The following is a 22,342-nucleotide window of genomic DNA, read 5'->3' as shown; positions in this document are numbered from 1 at the left end:
CCTGACTATTAAACGTGCAGTGTGTAGAATTTAGTGGCATCTAGCGGAACGGACTTGGCAGAAATGGAATATGATATTCATAAGTATGTTTTAATTAGTGTATAATCACCTGAAAATAAGAATCGTTGTGTTTTCTTTACCTTAGAATGAGTCCTTTATATCTACATAAGGAGTGGGTCCGCTTCCATGGAGCCCGCTATGTTGCACTGCCATTTTTCTACTGTGGCCCAGAACGGACAAACCAAACACTGGCTCTAGAGAGGGCTTTTAATGTTTTTTTGGTGAGTTTCATGGCCACCGTGGGTTCTCCTACACACTTGGAAGAGGAGGATGAAGGGGAGGGGTATTCAGTTGGTTGCTATCTGCAACCTCAGCACTGGATGCCACTAAATCCTACACACTGGTCCTTTAAAGGGTTTGTTCACACAAAAAAAAACATGTTTCACCAAAAAAAAGTAATTTGAGGTTCACTTACTTAGCCTTATTTGTAATGTGTACTATGCATTTTAGCTTTTTCCAGATCTTTCAGTCGCATCTCAGTGGACAACTGAATACAATCAACTGAGCTATCTCCATGACATCTGAGAAAAGTCCATCCACTGAGAAAGATGTGAAATACAGTTGAAAGCTCTGGAAAAAGTGGAACTCTAGATAAGATTTTTTTTGGCAAAACTACTGTTTTCAAGGTCAAGAATGAACTTACATGCTCATTCAATGTGGCAATGAATAGATTTTTGATTTTATTTGCTCAAGCTTAGCAATATCTATCTCAATAAAAATGGAAGTGAATGAGGTTTTTAAAAAAAAAAAAAAAAAAAATCAGCAGAAACATTACTCTGCAGGAATATTTCCATGTTACTCTGGTTAATCTGCAGATCTCTCTGAACAGTTTTCATAAGGACTATTTCTTTGGCAGTATGTAGTTCCAATAATATTTTTCAATGCTGTGAGCACCAAAAATTACATTTATTAATCTTCATTGTGATGGGGTGGAGGTAAGTGGAGACATTTCATAGACTGATATCTCAAAACCAGGGAAAATAAAACCAAAACTATCTGTATGGCTGAACAATACTTGCGGTAAGTAAGAAAACTATTTTTTTCTTTATGTGTAACTTGGATGAACCGACCATTGATTGGTAAAAGAAGAGGAGAGAGAGAGCAAAGGTAACATCAGGACAAAGGTTAGAAATATGGACATGATATGGATATCAAGAAACATTACTTCACATATACACTGAATTTTAAAACAATCTAAACATGTATAATGTTAGGGGTTTTTCTTTTGATACAGCAAGGAAGAGCAGTCTTTCCTATCTGGGTTTGACCATCATGAAACCAGTGCTCCTCAACCCCACAACTCTCTCTCTTCCTTCCTTCCACTCCATGTACAGGATGTATTTCTGATAAATGGCAGAAGGATGGATGGGCTGACAGAGGGGCCGGACAATAATGGCTGATCTACAGGACACAAATGCAGCTACTGAGGAGATTTATGGGTCTCTGCTCATCGTAGACTGTCAAGTATCCGATGAGATGATTTCTCAAAGCTCTGGACAGACGGCAGCGAGCGCATGGGGAAGCTCTTTCTCTTGTCCTAGCGCGTTATTTATTAATCTGATGTTTTGGGTGGAAGCCACTTTAAGAAGTGCACCCAGGAAACAACACGCTGACCGTAAATATGACAAAGATGGGAGAAAACAAGTGTGAGGGAGAGAGTGAAACTGTCAAAGCGAATCAGGGGCATGGGAAGAGGGGGAGAGTGGCTCCTTACGTGCGAGCGATGATATTCATGTAATATGCAAGACCTACTACCTACTTCACATTCAATAACCTAGGAGGACAATGACATTTTCATATCCACCTTAGAAAAATCTGTTCTCGGTTTATTTGAAATTATTTCTTTAACACCTAAGCATCACATTTTAATCTGTTAGTCAAAGAAAGGAATAATAGATCATTGTTCAACTTAAGAGACTAACCAGAGAGCCATTTATAACAAGAGAAATGATAGATTTCCACTTTTTGTGTGTGTTTTGAGCCATTCTTTCTCTCCATTTATTTATCTAATAAAATGTATTAGCATTCCCGTAACAGAGTACAACTTGAACTGACAACAATATCAGGTACAGATAAAGTTCAACTCTGTTACAACTACAGTATATAATCATTAATCCTCATTTTGTATATTCAGCAATCCATAAGGATCAATATTACAGCTGAGAACAAGGCAACATGCCACCACAACAGTTAATGTCTGCTCGAAATGGTCCTTTGATTGGGAGCGCTGTTGTAGTTGTTTAGAAACAGGGCACTATCAAACAGCGGTTTACAATCCCCTCCTCAATGCCAAGCTGATGTGGCCGCCAATGCAACTTTCATAGGATCCCTGATTAAAAACTGCTCTGTAGTCCCTTGCCTCCTGACCCTTCACCCTGGCTCCACTCCATCTCAAAGCACGGGAAATTAATTAAAATTTCACAGAGATGGTATCGCATCGCATCTCCGATGAAGGTGTGGGGCCTGAGGGGGTGGGGGGGGGGGAGAAAAATCAATCAAAATCATCTCCATCTACTCCCTCCAGTGGTTGGCTTGAAGGCAGGAAAGAGTCACAAGATGGCCACTGAGGCACTTCCTGTGAGAGAATTGAGTGCTTCCTGTGCCAGGGGGCCCAACAAACTTTGCTAAATAACGTCATCAATCATGGCACTGGCTCACTCTCACTGCCCCACAAGAAGAACAAACACACAAATAATTATACATTGTAATTTAGCCCAGAGGAAAGTCTGTCCCTGTTTCCCTCTTTCCCTGGTGGAAAGCAGCATATCTCCCCTGCTCTCCACCCCCTCCTTTTCCTCCTTTACACAACAATAAAATTACATTTGCATTAGCTGTGAGAGAATTTGGTTGGATGATTTATTGAAGCAATCAACACTATGCTGGCCAATCCCTGGTCGTCTCACTGAAAGAGAGAGAGAGAGAGAGCGTGTGTGTGTGTGTGTGCAGGCGTGTGTGTTGTGGAGATTGGGTGGGGTAGCTTGGAGCTTGGAGAAAGGAAGAAATAGCTTGGGCTGGGGACCAAAGGGGGAAGCGAGGCATGAGCTGTGCAGCGGAGCAATCACCAAGATTCTGCCTTTGATTAGATTAGCATTAAACAACACCCTGACAGATATGACAAATAGGTGCATTAGAGCCTGTCATTCTTCTCTCTTTGGTTTTCTATCTAGCTTTCACTCCTGCTATTCCTTCGTCTCCGGACGTTATGGGGCTCACATTCCCTCCATGTGTCCCACTAGCCCAAATCTATGCAAGGCCACTGACATCCAAGCAGATGTGTAATCTGACTGTATTACTTTTTTAGAGAAGAAGCGAAGTGAATAATGGGAACCAAATAGGGTATTGGGGTTAAAAGAGGGAGAAGGTAGAGGAAAGAAAGCCAGATGACAGGCGCTATTTCTTTAGGAAATAAAGCTGATAAAAAAAAAAAAAAAAAGCAGAGCGCAGTGGTGAGAGAGGTGTCATTAATCAGACTTGTTTTTGTATTATTGGAGAGCTTTGTTTTTTCATGAGGTGCTTTAAATGGAAAAGACGCAAACAAACAGGGCCAGAGGGGAGTTATTATCTGTTGTCCTTGTCACTAGGTATGTCTATATGACGGCGACTGTGTGAAAATGAGTGTTTCTATGCTGAATAAATGCACTGCATATGAGATGTGTTTACACGAAAATGTATAACACACTGTGTACTGAATTTTGGTCCAAATGCAGTAACAACACGGCCTTCAGTAGCTTTATGTCTCTTAATGCTAATGAGCCATCCCGGAGTGATCTATTGACACCCACTATCATTGATCTGCCCACGCCTGCTTATGATCCTTGAATTAGTATTCATGAATCCGGCAGCAGTTAAATAAACTTGGCAACAAAACACCCACAAGACAACAGAGAAGAGAGGGATAATCAATGCAAAGCACCATCAAATCTACATTATCCCTCCTCATCAGTTTGGCCCAGGCCACAAGGGCTGGCGCTCGGGTCAAAGGTGACACGGACAGGTCGGTCACCCTTGACCCTCAAACCAATATTTGTAGCCAAAGATGCCTTCTCTCCGGTTTCTCTGCCCTCACTCAGGGACGGGGTGAATGTGGAGAGGTAGACGAGATAAGGCCCTGGATGGCTCACTGTCCACTCTGGGCTTTGGATTTACTACACTCAAGGTGAGCCTGATAAATCAAGATTGGTGGAAAAGCGGAGGACGGGGATAAGGAAAGATAAAGATGCCAGACTTGCCTGTGAACACAGGAGCATGACGAGCTCCACCACTGAGCTGCTGGACTTCATACACACCAGGCCTGGAGAACGGAAAAGAAAGCAAGTAATGAACATTTCATAGTTATTTTTGGTGCCTTTTTACTTCAACAAGCTTTGCAACTCATTGGAACACATACATGCACGTAAACACACACAAACAGACATGGGATTACCTAACCTTGTGCCATCTGCAAGGGAGCAGATAGTATTGATGGGCCTAATGAGCCGACATGATGTTACTGTAAACTAATACATATTTGGGCCTTGTATTACAGGCCTGACTTGGCCAGCATATGTCCCATTGATCCCTAATGGTGAGCTCTGGGCTTTTAGAGGGCAGGGGGCAACTAAAGTGTCCAGACTCTGCTGCAGAGGCACAGACGGAAAGAAGGCAGAGTAGCCTTTGGTCTTTCAGTTGCTCTTCATATGACATGGAGACACATGCAGGCAAACACACATGCATGCACAAGCGCGCACACATACACATACACACACACACACCTCCCCCTGCCTTCTCTTCAGGCCCCCCTGCAGCTATCAATCAACTTTCCATTTTGTTTGGTGGCAGCAGACATCCCAAACACTGCTATTAGTGGCCTGGCCTCTGACCTGGCCCCCTGGAAACCTTCAGCACAACTACCAGCTCTGGGCTCAACGCACTCTCATCATGCTATTGGATTAACAACAGCCAGGAGATGTTATTGCATCTAAATGAGGACAGCACTTATAAGAAGGTTTGCAAGGACAAAGGGGAAACAATATCGTAAACAAGCAGAGGGGATAAGTGGTAACAGTCTGTGTGAATCTGTATTGAGTCTGTGCGACGCTGTACTCACTGGTGCCCTCGATGAGGAGCTCTTGTCCGTGACTGCCCAGCAGGGTTCGAGAGAGGAAAGGGGCAAAGTCCACAAAGATCTCTCTCAGCAGAGGAGCTGCCTTCTCCAGAGCATGTTCCAGACGCTCTGAGATACTAGAGATGTAATGCAAACAGCACACAAAACACAATACATGATGAGTGCCATTAAATTGGCCTGCAACTACAAAATAAATCATATCATTCAGTCATTTAACAATATAACATCAGTAAAATATGGTTTTAATTTAAGAGGAAAAAATATTGGAATAAGGACAAAGCAACAATCAGCTGATAATATAAATAAGTGATTGTGTATGTTTAAATGCATAAGGAGCTGATAGTGTATGTGTGTGTGTGCGCATGTGTGTGTGAAAGAGAGAGAAAAGAAGATGAATCACCTCATATTGGGGGCTGTGTGCTGGGTCACAGGGGAGAGTGGGGGGACAGATGGCAAGCTAGCGCTGGCTGGAACCTGGCCGCCTGCTGCAGGGAGAAACCAAAGAACTCTGTTATTAGTCTGGATGTTGGACAAGAATAGGACGCTACACACACACACACACACACACACACACACACACACATACACACACATACATACACATATCTCGCACACACGCTCACACAAACACACACACACACACACACACACAGCAATACATTATACGGCCAGCGCAGCACCATAAACCTGCGTGGAAACATGCCTCTTATGAAATAATACAATGGTCTCCATTCAAATGTATAGAAACGGGGGGATTTATGGTCGAATAGGGCAAGTGGGGGTACAAGTATAATTTTATGGTTAGATAGCAGATGATGTACTCCGAGCACAATATGTCTTCCTTATCAATTTACAATTCTGAGGTTTCCACGATGGAAACCTTTAAATTGTACACTGAGAGATTTGGTAAGGTTTCACTGTCAGCTACAGTCATACTTTAAGCAGTGTGATCATTTTTGGATGGAGTTTTTTTGTTTTTTTATATTGCAGCCATATATCATATATAGACACATGCAAAATAATACCTAAGTTGTTATAATTAAGTAATATTTCAGTGTTACACCTGTGTTGGAATGTGAGATATGGAAAAAAAAGCTTGTTTTTTATTGTTTTTACTTTTTTACTTTTATTGTCATTACATACCAATTTACCCCTCTGGGCTGTTTTTGTGACTGTTTCATTATACAACTAAAAGGTGCTTTACGACTTCATTCTGGAGACAGAGGCACACAAGGTACAAAGTCCATGTTTGATTGATCTGGCAGTAAATTCACGTCCCTGTGGCTCATAAATAAGCTAATGCCCAGCTGAATATGGAGGAGGGGGATTCCTCTGGTGTTTCAGCGGGCTTGTTTTTCCAGCCAGGACAGTCTCCAAGCAGGGATAACTCTTAAGGAATGACAGACAGTGTAATGTGGCCTGGAATGTGTGTGCATGTGTGTGTGTGTGCATGTAAGGTGTTAAGCAGTGCCATGTGGGCCTGGTGAGAGTATCCCTCTCGAGCTGAAGTAGCTCCTTCAAACAAAGAGGAGTAAATGAACGTCTCCATTAGTCCTCCCACCGCCCCATTAAAACACACACACACACACACACACACGCACAAACTCACAAAGCATATTTACTCAACACTGGTCATTGACACAAACTGACACAACTACGCACACAGCTCTAGCAGTGACCATTAATCACAAGCACAAACAACACGCACGCCTACAGACACACATACACACACTCTCCAAAAACACACAAACTGCATTCTCACGTCGCTCTCTCTTCTCTTAAACACACACAGACTCCATGATAAAGAAGCATTTCATATTCATATACACTCAAATATGCAGAAAGGTAACAAAAAACCTCATTATTTATTGTCAATGCTAAATCAGTTAATATAGGAGAGTTAGTGTGCTCATAGCGTTGCAATGAAAAAAAGTTTGACTTGTTATTTTGGTGATTCACCTTAAAACATCCTATCAGAAATGATTGTAATAACAAATTCTATAAAAAGTGCATGCATTTTTATTTTGCAGTCTATATTTTTTTATTTTTATTATATGCATTTCTTCTTTTTTCCATTTCTACTTCATAAAACCAAGACTATAGCTGTTTCAGCAACTGCAACTGAATTATTGTAACTGCTAGTGTTTCATGTCCTGTCTGTCCTTAGATAACTGGATTACGTTGTACAAACACAGCCATATTATTCTGTCAGACACGCAGAAGTGCACAAGCTCTAAATAAATATTGACTTTTCAGAGCAAGCTCATCGACGCTATGACTTAGCTGCCCTCACAGAAACACTGCCCTTCCAATATTTGTGTATATGTGTGTGTGTGTGCGTGTGTGTGTGTACTCACCAGCTGCAGAGTCTGCAGAGGTGCTCTGAGAGGCGTCGCCAGAAGATACCACAGCGACACTGTCAATAGGTGTCCCACCGGACACTGAGGCAGCAGTGGCTGCTGGGACAGGAGTGGAAGTGCCTGGAGACGGCGTCATGCCCGCTTTCTTAGGTGCGACGACGACACTTCTGTAGAGAGAGGAGACAAATTATTCATTTAACTGTCACCTTGACAGAACTATTGTAAGAAAATGCTGATGGTGCCAGTTCACAGCGAGCCTTCGAAGACCTTTATGTACACAGCGTGGCTAGAACAACATTATCAATCCATTAGACTGGAAGAGTAATTTCAGAGACAATTTACTTACACAAAATGTTTTAAAATAGTCACATCCATCTTTCCATAAACCAAAAGGACTCCTGCAGCGGTTTTTATCTGGACCAATATGCTAATTGTTTCATGCACCAAATCTAGTTCTAATAAAATACAACAGCCTTGTGAGGTCTCTCAGGCTTTAAAGGAAACATTTCAGGTGGCTGAATTAGAGATTGATTTGATAATCAAAATATATTGTATTGGTAGTTACAATTAACTGCACACAAAGACAGCTGAAGCCCATTTCCAGTCTAACTTTCACAGTTCTGCAGCACAAGCTAAAAGTTTTTATAACCAAATGCAATTCTTCAAAAATTATAAGCATGTGGTGGGGCTGGTGTAATATAAAACTTTTTGTCACCGGTGCCAATGTAATAACAGTTTTGGCATGATACTGGAGTTTTGGTTAAAAAAAAGTTTTTCTATACTTTCTTTTGAGGAATATTCTTCGATAAAACCACTTTTTTCATTTAACAAAATATGTCAAACTCCTAAATGCATATATGCTGTAGGAGAACTTTGCCTAAATGACAATTTAAATTTAGTAAAGTTCACTGGTTTTCCAATTTAGATCAAGAAATCTCTGATCAAAGAATACATTTAAAAAAAAACATTAACAACAAAATCACAAGTGTAACTATAACACTCGAAGCTCATTACAAATCATTGCAAAATCACTGACAACTAGATGTTGTTTTTTTCTCTACACAGTTATCTAGGAAATGATAATGCTGCTTCTTCAGATGTCCCTCCTGTTAAGTAAACGGGAAATGTTTCAACATAGTGATGTGGTACAACTGAGTGGAGTTCAATTCTCATCCGGCGAACAGCAGATGGGAGGAGAGCAGCATGCAGATAAGCTGTCAGTTTAGAACAAGGCTCTGACAGACCACTGGCCATATCAAAGAGAGCCCTGGCCCTGCTTATCAGTGCTGACACAGGGGAAGCAGGGCCTAATCACCGGCTACTGCTCCCTCTCAGAAACACAAACCAATGCAGTCTTACCGAGATATGCAAGCATACATCTAATGCACAGATTTGAATACACGGAGAAAAGAACGTGTGCATTCAGACAAAAGACTAACATACATTCCTGCACATTCCCAGACTCAGTGTGTATGTATGCACACGAGAGGATAGTTGGGTCTGGCTCCCTGTGGTGCAGACAGATACCTGGCTGCAGTATCAAAGGCTGTTCTCGGTTGATTTAAGGCAGCTGATCTGATCTATTAAAAGTTACTGTGAATGCTAAACCCTGACAGTTGACCTTTGCCTCGAGTGATCTATGATTTGAGAATAATAGAGCTGCGTTAGGATCCCAGAGACTTGACAGTTGTGTTTAAAATACAAACACATACTGAAAAGATCCAGAGTGATACATAAAAAAAAACATGAAATCAGTATTGATAGCCAGGAAGGTTGTAGATAAAAGTATCTGGTTACTTTTCTTTTTTTTTGTTCAGATAGTGAGTAGACTGCATGGTGGTATCAGGAAACAAGGGCGGCGCTGACGTGAAGCACCCCTGGTGTCAACAGCAGGAGGGAAAGACAGAGAGACAGGAGACCTCTGGTGAGTGGAGGCTAGGAGTGTGCGTGTGTGTGTGTGTGTGTTTCCACAAATATTTGAATATATGCATATGAGTGTACAAATAAATGCACGAGTGTACAAGTGTGTACGAGTCTGCCAGTGAACATGTCCGTGTATGTGTTTGGCCTTCCATCTGTTCCACAGCAAAGGCCCAGTGAATTATTCAGCAGGTCATTAGCCACACTTATCATGAGTGGGCCGCCCCAGTCGATTAATCAGCCGTCAGCGGCCCCACTCAACCCACAAACAGGGGCCCAGGGCAGTGTGTGTGTGTGTGTGTGTGTGTGTACGCTGAGGCTGAATTATTTAAAGGCTTTAACCCACAATGGATAAGTGCAGTAAACACTGTGTTCCAGTAATCTCTGCTATTTCAGGTAAAAGAAACGCTAGACTGAGTAAGGAAGTGTGAACGCTGTGTGTGTGTGTGAGTGTGCGTGTGTGTAAAAATACCATTCTCTGGAGTGTTAACCTCAGAGCCGACTCATGTGAGGGAGGCGAGCGTAAACCCCGACAGAGCTTTGATCTCCCCTTTCACCCTTGTTTCATGCAGCCCTTCGCATGTGAATGTTCTAAATGTTATTCATTCACTGTACACACTGACACATTTGCACATGCACACTTTCAAATCAACTCTAATAAAAGTCCATCGCATTTGACACTCTCTCTCGAGCTGTGATTGGATGATGATGATGATGGCTCGCGTGAACGGGGCATTACCTTGATGACATGGAGCAACTGGGACCAACAGAGTATGAGAAAGGCAGAATCTCAAGGTCTTTCGAGTGTGCGTGTATGTGTGTGCACGCACAAGGATATTGCAGTGTATGCGAGTATACATGCATGATGTATATATGTATTAGAAATGCATACATTGGGTATTATATATACAGAATAGGGGGCAGCCAGAAAACATCAGGCAAAGACAGAAAATGTTGAAATTTCGTCTGAAGTAGCAAAAAAGGTTTTTGTATTATTAAAGTATATGTATTTTTGAACTTGTATGTACTGTATATATGTACATATTTATATGTATGCACAGGTGTACGTGTTTATATATGCATATACTGTGGGCAACATAGTGCAATACTTATCTTGTAATCTTGGGAGGTATCTAGGCCTGTCTTCATGTGTATTTTCTTTGTGTTCATGTTTCATGATGCTTGTTAATAAATAAATAAATACAATTTTTACAGTACTGGGTAACTTGGCTCTAAGACTGAAAATCACACAATACTGTACAAGTGAAATAGAGCCTGTGCCAATATGGGCTTGGCTCACATAGGGAAATATGCTAGTAGTAATTGTGGTACATAAATGTTTTATAGGCTGCTTTTTAAATGTATTTTAATCCTTTTTTTGCTTCATAATAATGAAGCAAATAGTAATTTAAATTATTCTCAGTTAAAGAAGCTTCCGGTTGAAAATGTATCTTAATTCCCTTCTCAAATATTGATACAGAAGGACATCACAATCGAACATATTGATTAGGTTCTAATATGAATCTCAGTTATTTAAAGTAATTAAGTAACATGAGGGAACCAGTAAAGTCTGTTGTCTAACATAAATCCATACAAATGCCTGATTTGTATGTAACATGGTTACAAAAGAGTTGATTAGTTTGCCAGTTTGATGTACAGCAGGATCACCAGAGAACTTGCTCCAGGTGCATCACAACAGGTGAACTTGTGTGAATCCCCGTTTTTATCCACTGTGCTAAATCCTTTATTTTTAGCATCAACTCTTGTAAATAGCGGTGAAGAAATTCAATAGGAAGGCAAATTACCTTCACTCTTTAAGTTGTGTTTGTTTCTGACAAGCTTAGCTTCTTTCTAAGCACTACATTAACAACACTTCACCATCAACACAAAGCTTTTCTGTACATTGGCTCTTACATGCATGCAGAGTCTGCTGCCAGGAATCTAAACAACTGCACCATGTATATCCCTATGTCTAACACTCGCATATTCTGCTGAACCATGCAGTCTAAATCACTGGCTTGTACAATGACACTGTTTAGTTCTGGTTAGTGTCAGCAAATATTTGCAGACTGGCTGTCATAACAGGGGCATGGCTGAAAAATGGATGGGAGAAATCCAACAGGTCTCCACTGGTAAATAAATCAGTAAGGATACTTCACCCCCTGACCCACCCCCAGTTTTTATCTGGGAGATCCCAGCTTTTTTCATACATTGGTCTCGTAAATCCAGCCTTCTGGGCTAGAAGAAAGTTGCCATGTTTTGGCAGGACGTGTCAGTGTAGAATGTCAGCTCTGGCTTTCAGTGGTGTCACTGGGAGACTTACGGGTTAGGGGGAGATGCCGAGCAGTGACAGAGTCATTACAACAAGATCATAAACACTGTTAGTACATACTACATGTACGTGCATGGTAGGTAGAACTAGCAAGTGTAAGGATTGAGAGACAGCAGGCTGATAAAAAGTAGTAAACTGAGGAGATAAGAGAATAAATACAGGTGTAAAGCCACTGGATGATATGGATAATAGTCCATAATAATATATAATAATAAAAGAAAGCCTTGCAGGTGTTTAGTGCTGATTTTAGTGATTAATTGTTTGAGTCATTTATAAAGCTAAATGCCAAACATTCACAGATTGTAGCTTCTCAAATATGAAAATGTGCTTATTTTCTCAGTCCAAGTGTTCAAACCTTATTCCTCTGAGCTCAGACCTCCCACTGTTGTCCAAAAACTATTAAACCACATCAATGAGCCACAAGGTTGTACTGGGTGACATCATGCTCCTTAATTACAATGAACATGGGCACTGTAGTTTATACTGAGTAAATCCGACATCGACAAATACACAGGTGGAAATAGTCCCTAACACATATGCTATTTACTCCTTTTTGAGAAACATATGCTAAAGACTACAATGCCAAGCTTTTAGTAAATTATCTTTTTTTTTTTTTTTTTTTTTTAAGTATATATTTATAACCTGTTTTTGTAGTTTTATGTCTTCAGTAGTGACAAATGGGCTTGGGACTGAGTCACAGATGGGGTGGGGAAGTTGGCAGTTCTTGAGAAATGGACTAACATACTGTTGGCTTTGGTCTTTTCATGGGATAAAAAAAAAATATTATGTCATTGACAATGATAATTATTATTTATAGCCCTACCATGTATTCATGTGTGAATACCCTTCAGAGCAGCTTCCATCTCTTCTTGAGAGATAGCTGAGGGAAAGTTTGCTGGCTGTGCCTGGGCTGTATGCCTCATATGAAGAGGCTCCCATAAGCAGTGAGCGAGCTGTTAGTCTATGTTTTCCAGCTCTCCTGACGTCCTCTCTTCCTACCGAGTGTGCTCAGCGGACAGGAGCCAGTCTAATCCCCCTGATATGAGGAGCGCCCTGAGACCTGACAAAGCATTCCTCAGATAAAGACATGCGATCACAGAGATGCCGTGGAATTCCCACAGTTGGGGGTAGGCAGACTGACTGAGCGTGTGTGTGTGTGTGTGTTTGTGAGTATGAGAGAGAGAGAGAGAAAGAGAGAGAGAGAAAGAAATGGGGAAATGTTTTCTTCAATACATGAGAACCTTGACTTGACATCACCCCCATGGAGGCGTCTTTCTCTCTCTCCCCCCCCCTCCTTCTCCCATCTCCCTCTCACTCTTTACCACTCTCCCCCCCACCCCTCAGCCGTTTGTGAATGTCTGTCTCAGAATCAATGCTCCAAATGCAAACCAGACCGGTGACCATCCTCTCTCACCTGGGCCCGTCTGTGGCTTCAGTACATGGCTCTGCTTTTGAAGCCTCACTCCTGACTGTTCACCTCAGCACCTCCAGGGGTAATGCAAATTATACAGCTTTTATGCCAAAAAAAAAGGGGGATACCCCTTCCACTGTTAGACAGGGAGAGACGAGCAGCAGGAGAGATGAAAAAGAAACTCGTTAAATATCAGTGACATGGTGAAAAGAAACAGCTTCCTGCCAGCTTTGTCTCTCAGTCTCTTCATCCCAGACATGACTCCCGTTTTCCTTAAGACAGGTTCTTTGTAAGGCAGTTTGCTTTGGATGAGGACCTGCATCAACAGCTAACAGAAAGAACAATGGGAGTAAGGGGGAAAAGAATCGGAGAGACTAGGATTTCCCAGTTCAAAAGGGTTTTCTGTTACAGAATGTTTTTCAAGATCCACCAAAGCTTCCTCTTGAGGATACCAAGCTGAGATGTCTTCAAGGTCTGACTTTCAAAAGTCCCCTGCAGTTATGTTGGGATAAACGGTATGAAACTGTCAACTGTGAAGCAGGAGAAATACAAGAGTATACACCATATGGGCTTTTGAGAAACTGATGAAGCTGTCAGGTCCGCACTCATGTCAACAGGAGGGGAATTTGGTCCAGATTTTTTTTTCCCCCCACAAACACCAAGGTGCAGAGCAGAAAAATAGAATATCCTATAAATATGGTGGTGTACTGTATGTGTGTGTCAAGCCATGTTTGAACCTGAGCCCTCACCTATCAAACGAGCGGAACTGCAGCGATGATTCTCTGGCTGCATCGCCCACACTTCCTAGAAAAGCTGGTGGCAGAAGACTTGGATCCACCATGATATCATCAGCCGGAGTGCTCACTAGGCTGCGCAGAATGTCCTTCACATTCTTGCCCTTTGAATCAGCGGGAAGAGCGGGTCTGACCTCAGACGACAGCGTAGACAAGGCCTCTGAGATGGCGTCTGGACCATGAGCCACGCCAGAGGATGACAGATCTGCCTCGCTCGCTGCGGTTGAGGTGTGGTCTTCACCGATGCCAGAATCATACCTCCGGAAAGAGACACCATTTTCCACTTCTAGTCCACCAGAAATGGCACCACTATCTAAGAAGATACAAATAGTAATGAAGAAACGTTAGCAATGAAGCCATTTTATAAAAATTATATTATAATAATATGATTATAATTATAGCAGTTGGGACACAAAAAATGGGTCATGAGGCTAAATTCAGCAACATAAAATCATGGGTTTTTTGGGGTTTTTTTTAGAATTTCTTCTAATATTTTCCCTTTTTATTATTGTATAGTTTTAAATTGTATAGTTTTATTAGGCTATAAACTCATTCACATATTTATTCCCTTAAAAAGGGAACACCACTCTTCATCAAGAGGTCAGAGGTAGAAATGGCACTGTACTTGACTGTAACAAGCAAAACAATTTAAGAACCACTGCATTACAGCATGCAGTATTATGTTCCTATGCAGATAAATATCTTAGATGAAAGATGTTTTCCTTTGAGCTGTTTTTATACCTGTGCTCCTGGAAGACTGGGATCGTTGAGGGTGTTTCTTGTCATTGTGGGGCTCCAGGATGTCGCGGTACTTGGACACCATGAGGACTGAGATGAAATAGACCACAGCAAGAGCCAGAAACTGGGCCTGCTTACTGTCCTCCTGAAACAAACAACACACACTAAACAATCTGTGTGTGTACGTGTGTGTGTGTGTGTGTGTGTGTGTCTTCTTCAGAAAGCTGTGATAGTTGAGTAATTTAATATGTGTTTCCGAATGAACTCTGTTACAGTACACGTGTGCAATACAATAATGTGTTTGCTGTACAACTCACAATATCTCTGAAGACGACGGCCCTGAGGCGGTTAATGTCCATGTCCTGGAGCAACCGGTCCAGATCTCTGACTGGAGACATTCCACCTGTCACTGCGTCAACAGGACTCTGCATGCAAGCATGAAAATCAAACCATTTCCATATGAAACGTATTATTGTCTACAAGTAAAGTGCAAACAGCTCATGCACTTTAACACCAATCAGGATGTTTATTAATCCATGTGCACTTCATGGAGCAGGGTAAGGTTTCACAGCTTAGGGAAGCTATTCCTCCTGGGATCATGTCCTTAACATAATGGCTTTTCTATAGAGCCGCTGCATTATAAATGAGCTTTAACACCCGGTTCAGGGAAGAACAACATGAGTTTACTGGAAGTCACTGTATCAAATCAAAGGAGCAATGACACAAGGCCTTGTCTTGTGTAACAAATAGCAACCAGTGCGGTAATATAATAAGATATGAGCTAATGCAATAACACTTGGTTGTTGTTGGCGAGGAGAACAAAAGGGCAGAGCTTCTTCTGGTCTACCGGCGAGTACAGGGGGAAAACAGTGAAAGAAGATGCAGCTATTATCAAAAATAAAACTAAAATAATGGCAACAGCGAGAGCAGATTGCTGAGATTTTCAGTGTTATTTACAATCTGTTTGGGGCCAAAAAAAGCCACTATATATAGTTATGTATAATAAAGACTTAAAAGACAGCAAGATGAAAGTGGTAAACAAATTGGAGTTGTTGAAAATGTGTAGAATGATACTCTGGATAACTTGCCTGAGCGGCTGCAGACTTGGCTGTTCCGAGCACAGCACTGGGCATGGTTGTGTAGCTGTGTGCTGAGCCTTCTTTGCTGTGCTTAAACTGGGCTTGCTGACACTCCAGACAGTTCCTCACTGCCATAGCACACACTGGAGAAGGATGGAGACAGAGATATTATGTGACGTTCTATAAATAGTAATTTATAAATAAACGTGTGAATGACGATTAGTCTGAAATAGTGTGAAAGTGCCTTAAAAGGAGATCGCATCCATGGCAAATGCATAAAAAAAAAATAGAGACATTTCAGTAAAAATCCAGAACATAAACTGAGAGAAGACACAGGAGGAGCAGCTGAGAGAGACAAAAACAAAAGAGAAAAAGTGGGGGCCATGACAAGGTCAGTGCTCTGGCCCAACTCTGGCAGCATCGTTCACTCTTCCCTGCTCCACCTCTCCTCCCAAGGTCGTAGTGCAAGGGTGTGCTCTTGAATCACATCCACCGTATAGAGCTCCATAACAAATGACGCTGCTAGGGTGTGCACGTGCTCAGAAGCAAAACACGTCCTTCGTCACGAAAAAATATCTCGTGGTCCCGCAACTTTAGGTGTGTTCTGAGCTGGCACGCTTACCATTTGTAATCTAATGTACTGCTCCCTCTGTTGGAGGCCTTCCCAACCCCCACTGTGCTGTACTTGACAACTGACAAATGTTAACTCTGAGCCATTTAGATTACGAAGGAGGGAATTATTCCGTCTGGAAATGGGCTCGCTTTTTCCATTAGGACTACTCTTTCATACAACCATTTATAAAAAGAGAGGGGGAGGGAGGGGTGGAGACGCTAAAACCTTGTTACAGTCTTCCAAAATCAGATTAGGTGCCAGCAATGGGGAGCACATACCTCATCAAATATTCATTTCATAACGGCTGCTTTCTAAAACTGGACCTGTAGTACAGTGGCATCCCTTTCCTGCGAAACCTCAACAGCGTAGGATGGTAGGATAATATTTGAGAGAAGAAGTGGTCTTTGTATTACAACTTTGCATTTTGACAGCCTTTTTGTTTTGCAACCTTCACTGTAATGAGTATCTAAAAGCAAAAACGGATACCTGGATATGCACCATTACATATATGGAGCAAAGCATGAAGAAATTATTTAAATCAGTGTAGAAAGTATTGCGCTGCTTCCACTCTGAGTGTGTGTGTGTGTGCTGTGTTGTTCTGTGTTTGCTGAAAAGGTGCACCACCAATGAATAATGTAAGAATTTCAATATCTTTTATTCAGCTAGAGCGAGGCTTGGCTTTTTGATGCTGTCAGAGGAAACTTTAATAGCCTGGAACAGAAGGCAGAAAAAGGCCCCGGGCTACGCTGCAGTACAGTACAGCCAAGGCCATTATGGAGAACTCACTATATCATGATAGTAGCCATTTTAGAGTGTTGCCATGCAGTGGGGTTATAATAACAAGATAAGAGAGCGCCGATACGAGCAGAGTGAAAGAGGAGAGGGAATGAGAGCAGCGGAGGGAGATGGAGAGGGAGAAGGCAGAAAAGAAAGACAACGCAGAAGGGAGGGTCAAAAAGGCTACAGGGAGCCATGACTGGGGCTAATATAAGAGGCTACTGCCGGCTGATATGAGGTGGATCGATGAACAGGGGAGGACAGAGGGCTTGGTCGAAGGAGGAGATAAACAAAGGAAATTCAGTGAGGGGGAACATTAGTAGAAAGACAGCTAAACCTCTGACTCGCTACATTTTTTTCTTTAAAAATAGAACATAAGAGGGAAAGAATGCATGAGATTAGAAGTAAATGAGCAGTTTCAGGAATATTGATTCCATTAAAATGAAAAAGATGGAGCAAGTCATGGGGAAAAATAACAAAACAAAGACTGCGGCGTGACTACCAAGACGAAGGCACTGTCGGAGGATGCCTCCTGACGACATGTTTTTCTCAGCTTCTATCTCGGAGAAGTTGAGGGAGCTGGCAAAGATGAGAACATCCACGAGGTTGATGAGCCGCTGTAAGAAGGTGACTGAAGCCTCCACTGCCAGGCCTTGGGATGGTTCAATGTTCTCTAGTTCATGCTGGAAGTAGAGAGAGGAAAAAATATATAGTAACTGAAGGATAAGTAAAAAAAAAACAGATTGTTGATTCAGTAGATATTAAGTACAGATTCATTTTTGGAAGATATTCTGTATATAAGATGATGAAAATTATATCTTGTCCAGGTAATAGATAATAAATTCAACCTTTTATTTTTGACTTTTAGATTACGACTCAGACCAATGGCTAGAAGAACAAAAGTAAAATTACATGCAGATTTTATGCTGGCTCTAATCACAAAGACATTTTCCAGGAATTATAAATAAGAAACAATTAAGCATTACAATTACTTCCAATATAAAATATACCTAAACATGTATGGCACAGTTATATTGTAAACACATCACAATGACACACTATTTACAATAAAATTGGAATTTATAACCTCTACTTTTAAATTTGGTTACATAGCACAAACAACTGAATTATAATGGAATTGAACATCAACCGGTTTCTCCAACAGGCCGGCAAAGTCATTGGCAGAAGCAAAGAATCATGTAAGACGGCCACAGTCACCGAGGTCAGACAACACAAAAACAAACTAACAATGTTAGGAAGGGGCTAACTGTAGTCTAATGTGATTGGGAAAGGTCATTGAGGATGAATAGCTTCCTGTGATTGGAGCCATCAGCTACATATGCTGCAACCATAGACAAGTGTACACACACACACACACAAAGCAACACACATCAGGAGACTCACAGAAGAAGAGGTGGCAGCAGAAAGCAGAGGTAAAATGCCTCCGCAAGCCATGATGAGGTTGTCCACCACCTGGGAGATGAGGTGTATACTGTTGTGGACAAATACGACGTTCTCACTGCTGTTCACAAAATCCAAAATTGTCTTTGTGGAGTGACTGAAGAGAAGGAGGAAAATAAAAAGATTGTTTTTGTTACCGAAACACAAAGTAGATGAAACAGAAATGGTCTTCCACAGCAGCAGAAATAACACAAACTTAAAATGAAACCAATGTGGAACAACACTTACAGCATCTATTACTTGGACATTTAATTTACTTGGATAACTTAAATAAGACCCTACAGATCAGAGAGTGTTTATAGCTCTACCTACAGTAGTTGCACTACTAAGCTTCTTGGATATAAATATCCTACTTCTTTACAGAAATATTTCCAGTGCATTGGTCTACACTTTCAAGTCTGATGTAAAGGGTCCTCAATGACAAATTAATTCCATTGCATCAACAGAGACTTTAGTTCAAGCTTAATGTAGAGTACATTGCAGTACTGTTTTGTGCAAAGATTGTGGTTAATAAAAAGATTGCCACTATTTTTCCTTCCCTTTAAATGAATAAACATGTAAAGAGAAACTCCTACAATTGAAACATCTCAGCAACAAAACTAAGACTTGCGAAAGACTCTTTCAGACGCCCCTCGATGAGCAGACGGCTCGTGAGATTAAATCTTCCGCCTGCTCCTCAGAGACACAGAGTCAATAAATCTTTATTCCATTAATCAATTAACAAAATTATTGTTAGCTCAAGGCAATAGTAAAGTCACCGTCAGCAGATTGTTACCCTACCTCCTCCACATCTGGACATCTGTCTCAATAGCGAAGAGCAGGTCAGTGAGGAGGCGTTGGTGCATGTGGGACCAGCGGAACTCTGGGATGCGAAACATGGTGGAACGAGGGGCTGAGGTGCCGCTCTCTCTCGGCTGGCCTGCGGACCCTCCTGCTGGTGGTGCTGCTGCTGCCGCTGCCGCTGGCTGGCCTTGGCTTGTTTCCTATAGACACATCGGCAACACAGAAAGCAGTTATAGGGACTGAAACTGTCAATTTTGTCTCTGAATGAAATCTATAAATTAAAATTAGAGAAATGAATCAAAGAGATGCATACTGTTGTATAGGTCTCCTTCAATTCGAGCCTCTCTGTGTCTAAGGCCACATTAGACACGTCAAGTCTAGCGATTTTGATCTCTTTGGTCTTGCCGTCTGCACTTTTCTGGGTGTCAGAGCTTGAGGTGGCGGTGCTACTGTCTGGGGCACCGGACAGGGTTTCCTCCCCGGTAGTGCAAGGGGTTTCCGAAGGTTGGCTAGGTGAGGTGGAGACGGGGTCTGACGCTGCTGCAACCTCCTGGGCTGTAGAGGGCAGTGTGGGATCTGCGGGCTGCTGGTCTGCAGTAGCGGTTTCAGTGATGGAGGAAGACTGATCCTCTTCAACTATTTCTTTTGGTGGTTCTGTCATGTTTTGTTCAGGTGTTGCAGCTGGAGTCGTTTCCAACTTCTGACTCTCTAAATCAGACATCTGTTTACTTTCAGTTTCTTCACTCTCTTCAGTTTTTTCTTCCATTGTAACTTCTTGTTTTTCATCTTTTTCTTCTTCTTTTTTAAACTCCTGTCCTTCATCTTTCTTGCCTTCATCATCTTCATCGTGTTTATCTCCCTCCTTTTCCGCTACCTCCACTTCCTCTCCGGCAGCAGCAGAAGCATAAGAGGATTCTTCTTGGCTATCATCAGCATCACTAGGGTGGATCTGGTCACTAACAGACGACACGTCAACCAAGTCCTCGTTGAAGACAGAGGCTCCACCCAGCACACTGTTCTCCAGACAAGACGTCGTCTCGGGGGACGTTTGGTCATTCTTACTTTCTTGCTCTGAAGTCACTGGAAGCTCTGTGTCTGCTTCATTTAAAGAGTCATCTGTCATGGAGTTTGATGATTCACCTTTGTTATGTTCACTCTCAGATTTTTCGTCATCTGTTGCAGGTGTTTGTGTGTCGTCACTCACAGATGTTTTAGCAGAGTCTTTGACCACTTCAGCTGCCTTCGTTTCAGGCTGGTCACTAACTGATGTTTGTAGATTATCGGTTTTCTCAGTGGAAGCCTCAGTCACTGGTTCCTGTGTGTTGGTTTCTTCACTCAGTCCCTCTTTATTAATTTTTTGTATCACAGTATCTTCAGTCTCTTTCCCATCACCTGAGCCATCTGGAGAAGACTTCTGAACCAGTTTTTGGTCTTCTTCTTCAGCCTGCGCCAAGATGTTGGACACAGTGACGGATGTGTGTCCCCGTTCATCAGCAGCCTCCAGTTGGCTAGAGGTGATGGTGGAACTCGATGCTGAGTCAGGGGATTTCGGGGACAGCTTGTCCACTGTCAGCTCAATGACAGTGGAAGGGGCGGTCTCCTCTGCAGGTGGCCCATTAACACATTCCGCGGTCTCCGAGCTTTGGCTGGCACCAGAGACGGTTCGGACAGTGCTGAAAGAGCCCGCAGACTCGTGCCGCTGGTACTGACGGAACATGCGGGACAGATTCTCTTTGTGCTGCTCAAAGGTTACCTGCAAAACACACACAAAAAAAATATTACAATACATGAAACACTACTGGTTTATGGCATCACAAATCTACCAGATTGGTCTGTCCTTTAATCAGTCAATGGATAATTCTGTTAACAACAACTTGGGTTCCATTTCTGTAATTTTGACCATCATTTCTATCAGTTACATTAACATTGTTCCAATCAAAGTAATTGCTCAGATTTAAGAACAGGGCAACATCCGACAGGGCAAGACAGAGAGGTTATTAACAAGCCAACTGTTTAGCTAAATTTATTTGGAGATCTAACCAAAAGTGAGCCTACCCAAAATGTCAATGATAATCCCGACATTGAACAGGAAAACTGTGTGCATACAACTACGCTACTTACAGGAAGTCTATAACCGTGGATGTTTGCAACAGACAGTTTTCATAATAATTGTAACATTCACTTTTGTTTTCTCTTCCAAACATGTAGCATTTTCAAATAAAAAGAACTTGGGGGTTTGTTTAAAACCTGAATCATCACCTGACTGCTTTTCTTTCTTGCCCCATTGAATTTCATCTTAATATTGCTGCACTTCCAGATTTCAGCAATTAACTTGGTGACTATAACCATTTTATTACTACTACTACAATTATTAAACAACAAAAATATTAACTGAAATTATCCTTTAATTAATTTTATTAATTAACTTTAATTCATTTTAAGTGTAGTTTCTTTAATACACTTTTGTTGGAGAGCATAGAAAGGCATCATTAAATGCTGCATCAATAGGACATTTACACATCACAGTAAAATGAAAATCACCACAGCTGTTAGTTGATGATCCATGTCATAAACTATTCAAATACACTGTTGATGATTCATGTTATAAACCCATCAAGATACACTTTAGTGGTTACTTCATGATGTACCTCTGTAGTTCCTCTCTTTAACTGATATCCATTGGTTAAACTTTTGGTCTTTTAATGATCTCTTCAGACTTCAAATTGAAAGCAACAGATTCTCAAAATGCTGTTTAGTTTTCACCTAATTTCTACATGTAACCACTGGGACCATTTGTGGGTAACTGCGCCATATTTAAAACTTTTCCTCTCTTTCATGTACAGCTGCCCACGGCCTATTAACCGCTATCAGTCTCCTTACCATCTGATATGGGTAGACTAGACTGCTAGT

General features: G+C 41.7%; 1 protein-coding gene across 5 annotated transcripts in view; it reads right to left on the bottom strand.

The window, feature by feature from the left end:
* lrba (LPS responsive beige-like anchor protein) overlaps positions 1 to 22,342 on the bottom strand; it is a 190,916-nt gene that overhangs the window by 116,283 nt on the left and 52,291 nt on the right. For 4 of the 5 annotated variants that reach the window (XM_042427272.1, XM_042427281.1, XM_042427298.1 and 1 more), the window contains exons 22-33: positions 19,746 to 21,185; positions 19,430 to 19,632; positions 18,593 to 18,746; positions 17,691 to 17,871; positions 15,808 to 15,941; positions 15,037 to 15,144; positions 14,723 to 14,864; positions 13,937 to 14,294; positions 7,522 to 7,691; positions 5,565 to 5,649; positions 5,147 to 5,280; positions 4,290 to 4,351 (exon numbers count right to left, since the gene is read on the bottom strand). In XM_042427272.1, the coding sequence (XP_042283206.1) occupies positions 4,290 to 4,351; positions 5,147 to 5,280; positions 5,565 to 5,649; positions 7,522 to 7,691; positions 13,937 to 14,294; positions 14,723 to 14,864; positions 15,037 to 15,144; positions 15,808 to 15,941; positions 17,691 to 17,871; positions 18,593 to 18,746; positions 19,430 to 19,632; positions 19,746 to 21,185 (3,171 nt within the window). The remainder of the gene's footprint in view (positions 1 to 4,289; positions 4,352 to 5,146; positions 5,281 to 5,564; positions 5,650 to 7,521; positions 7,692 to 13,936; positions 14,295 to 14,722; positions 14,865 to 15,036; positions 15,145 to 15,807; positions 15,942 to 17,690; positions 17,872 to 18,592; positions 18,747 to 19,429; positions 19,633 to 19,745; positions 21,186 to 22,342) is intronic. The other variant, XM_042427290.1, reaches the window with a different exon arrangement.

Source organism: Thunnus maccoyii, chromosome 2, assembly GCF_910596095.1.
Source record: "Thunnus maccoyii chromosome 2, fThuMac1.1, whole genome shotgun sequence".
Classification (NCBI taxonomy): Eukaryota; Metazoa; Chordata; class Actinopteri; order Scombriformes; family Scombridae; genus Thunnus; species Thunnus maccoyii.
This window is presented reverse-complemented; position numbering and strand designations above follow the sequence as displayed.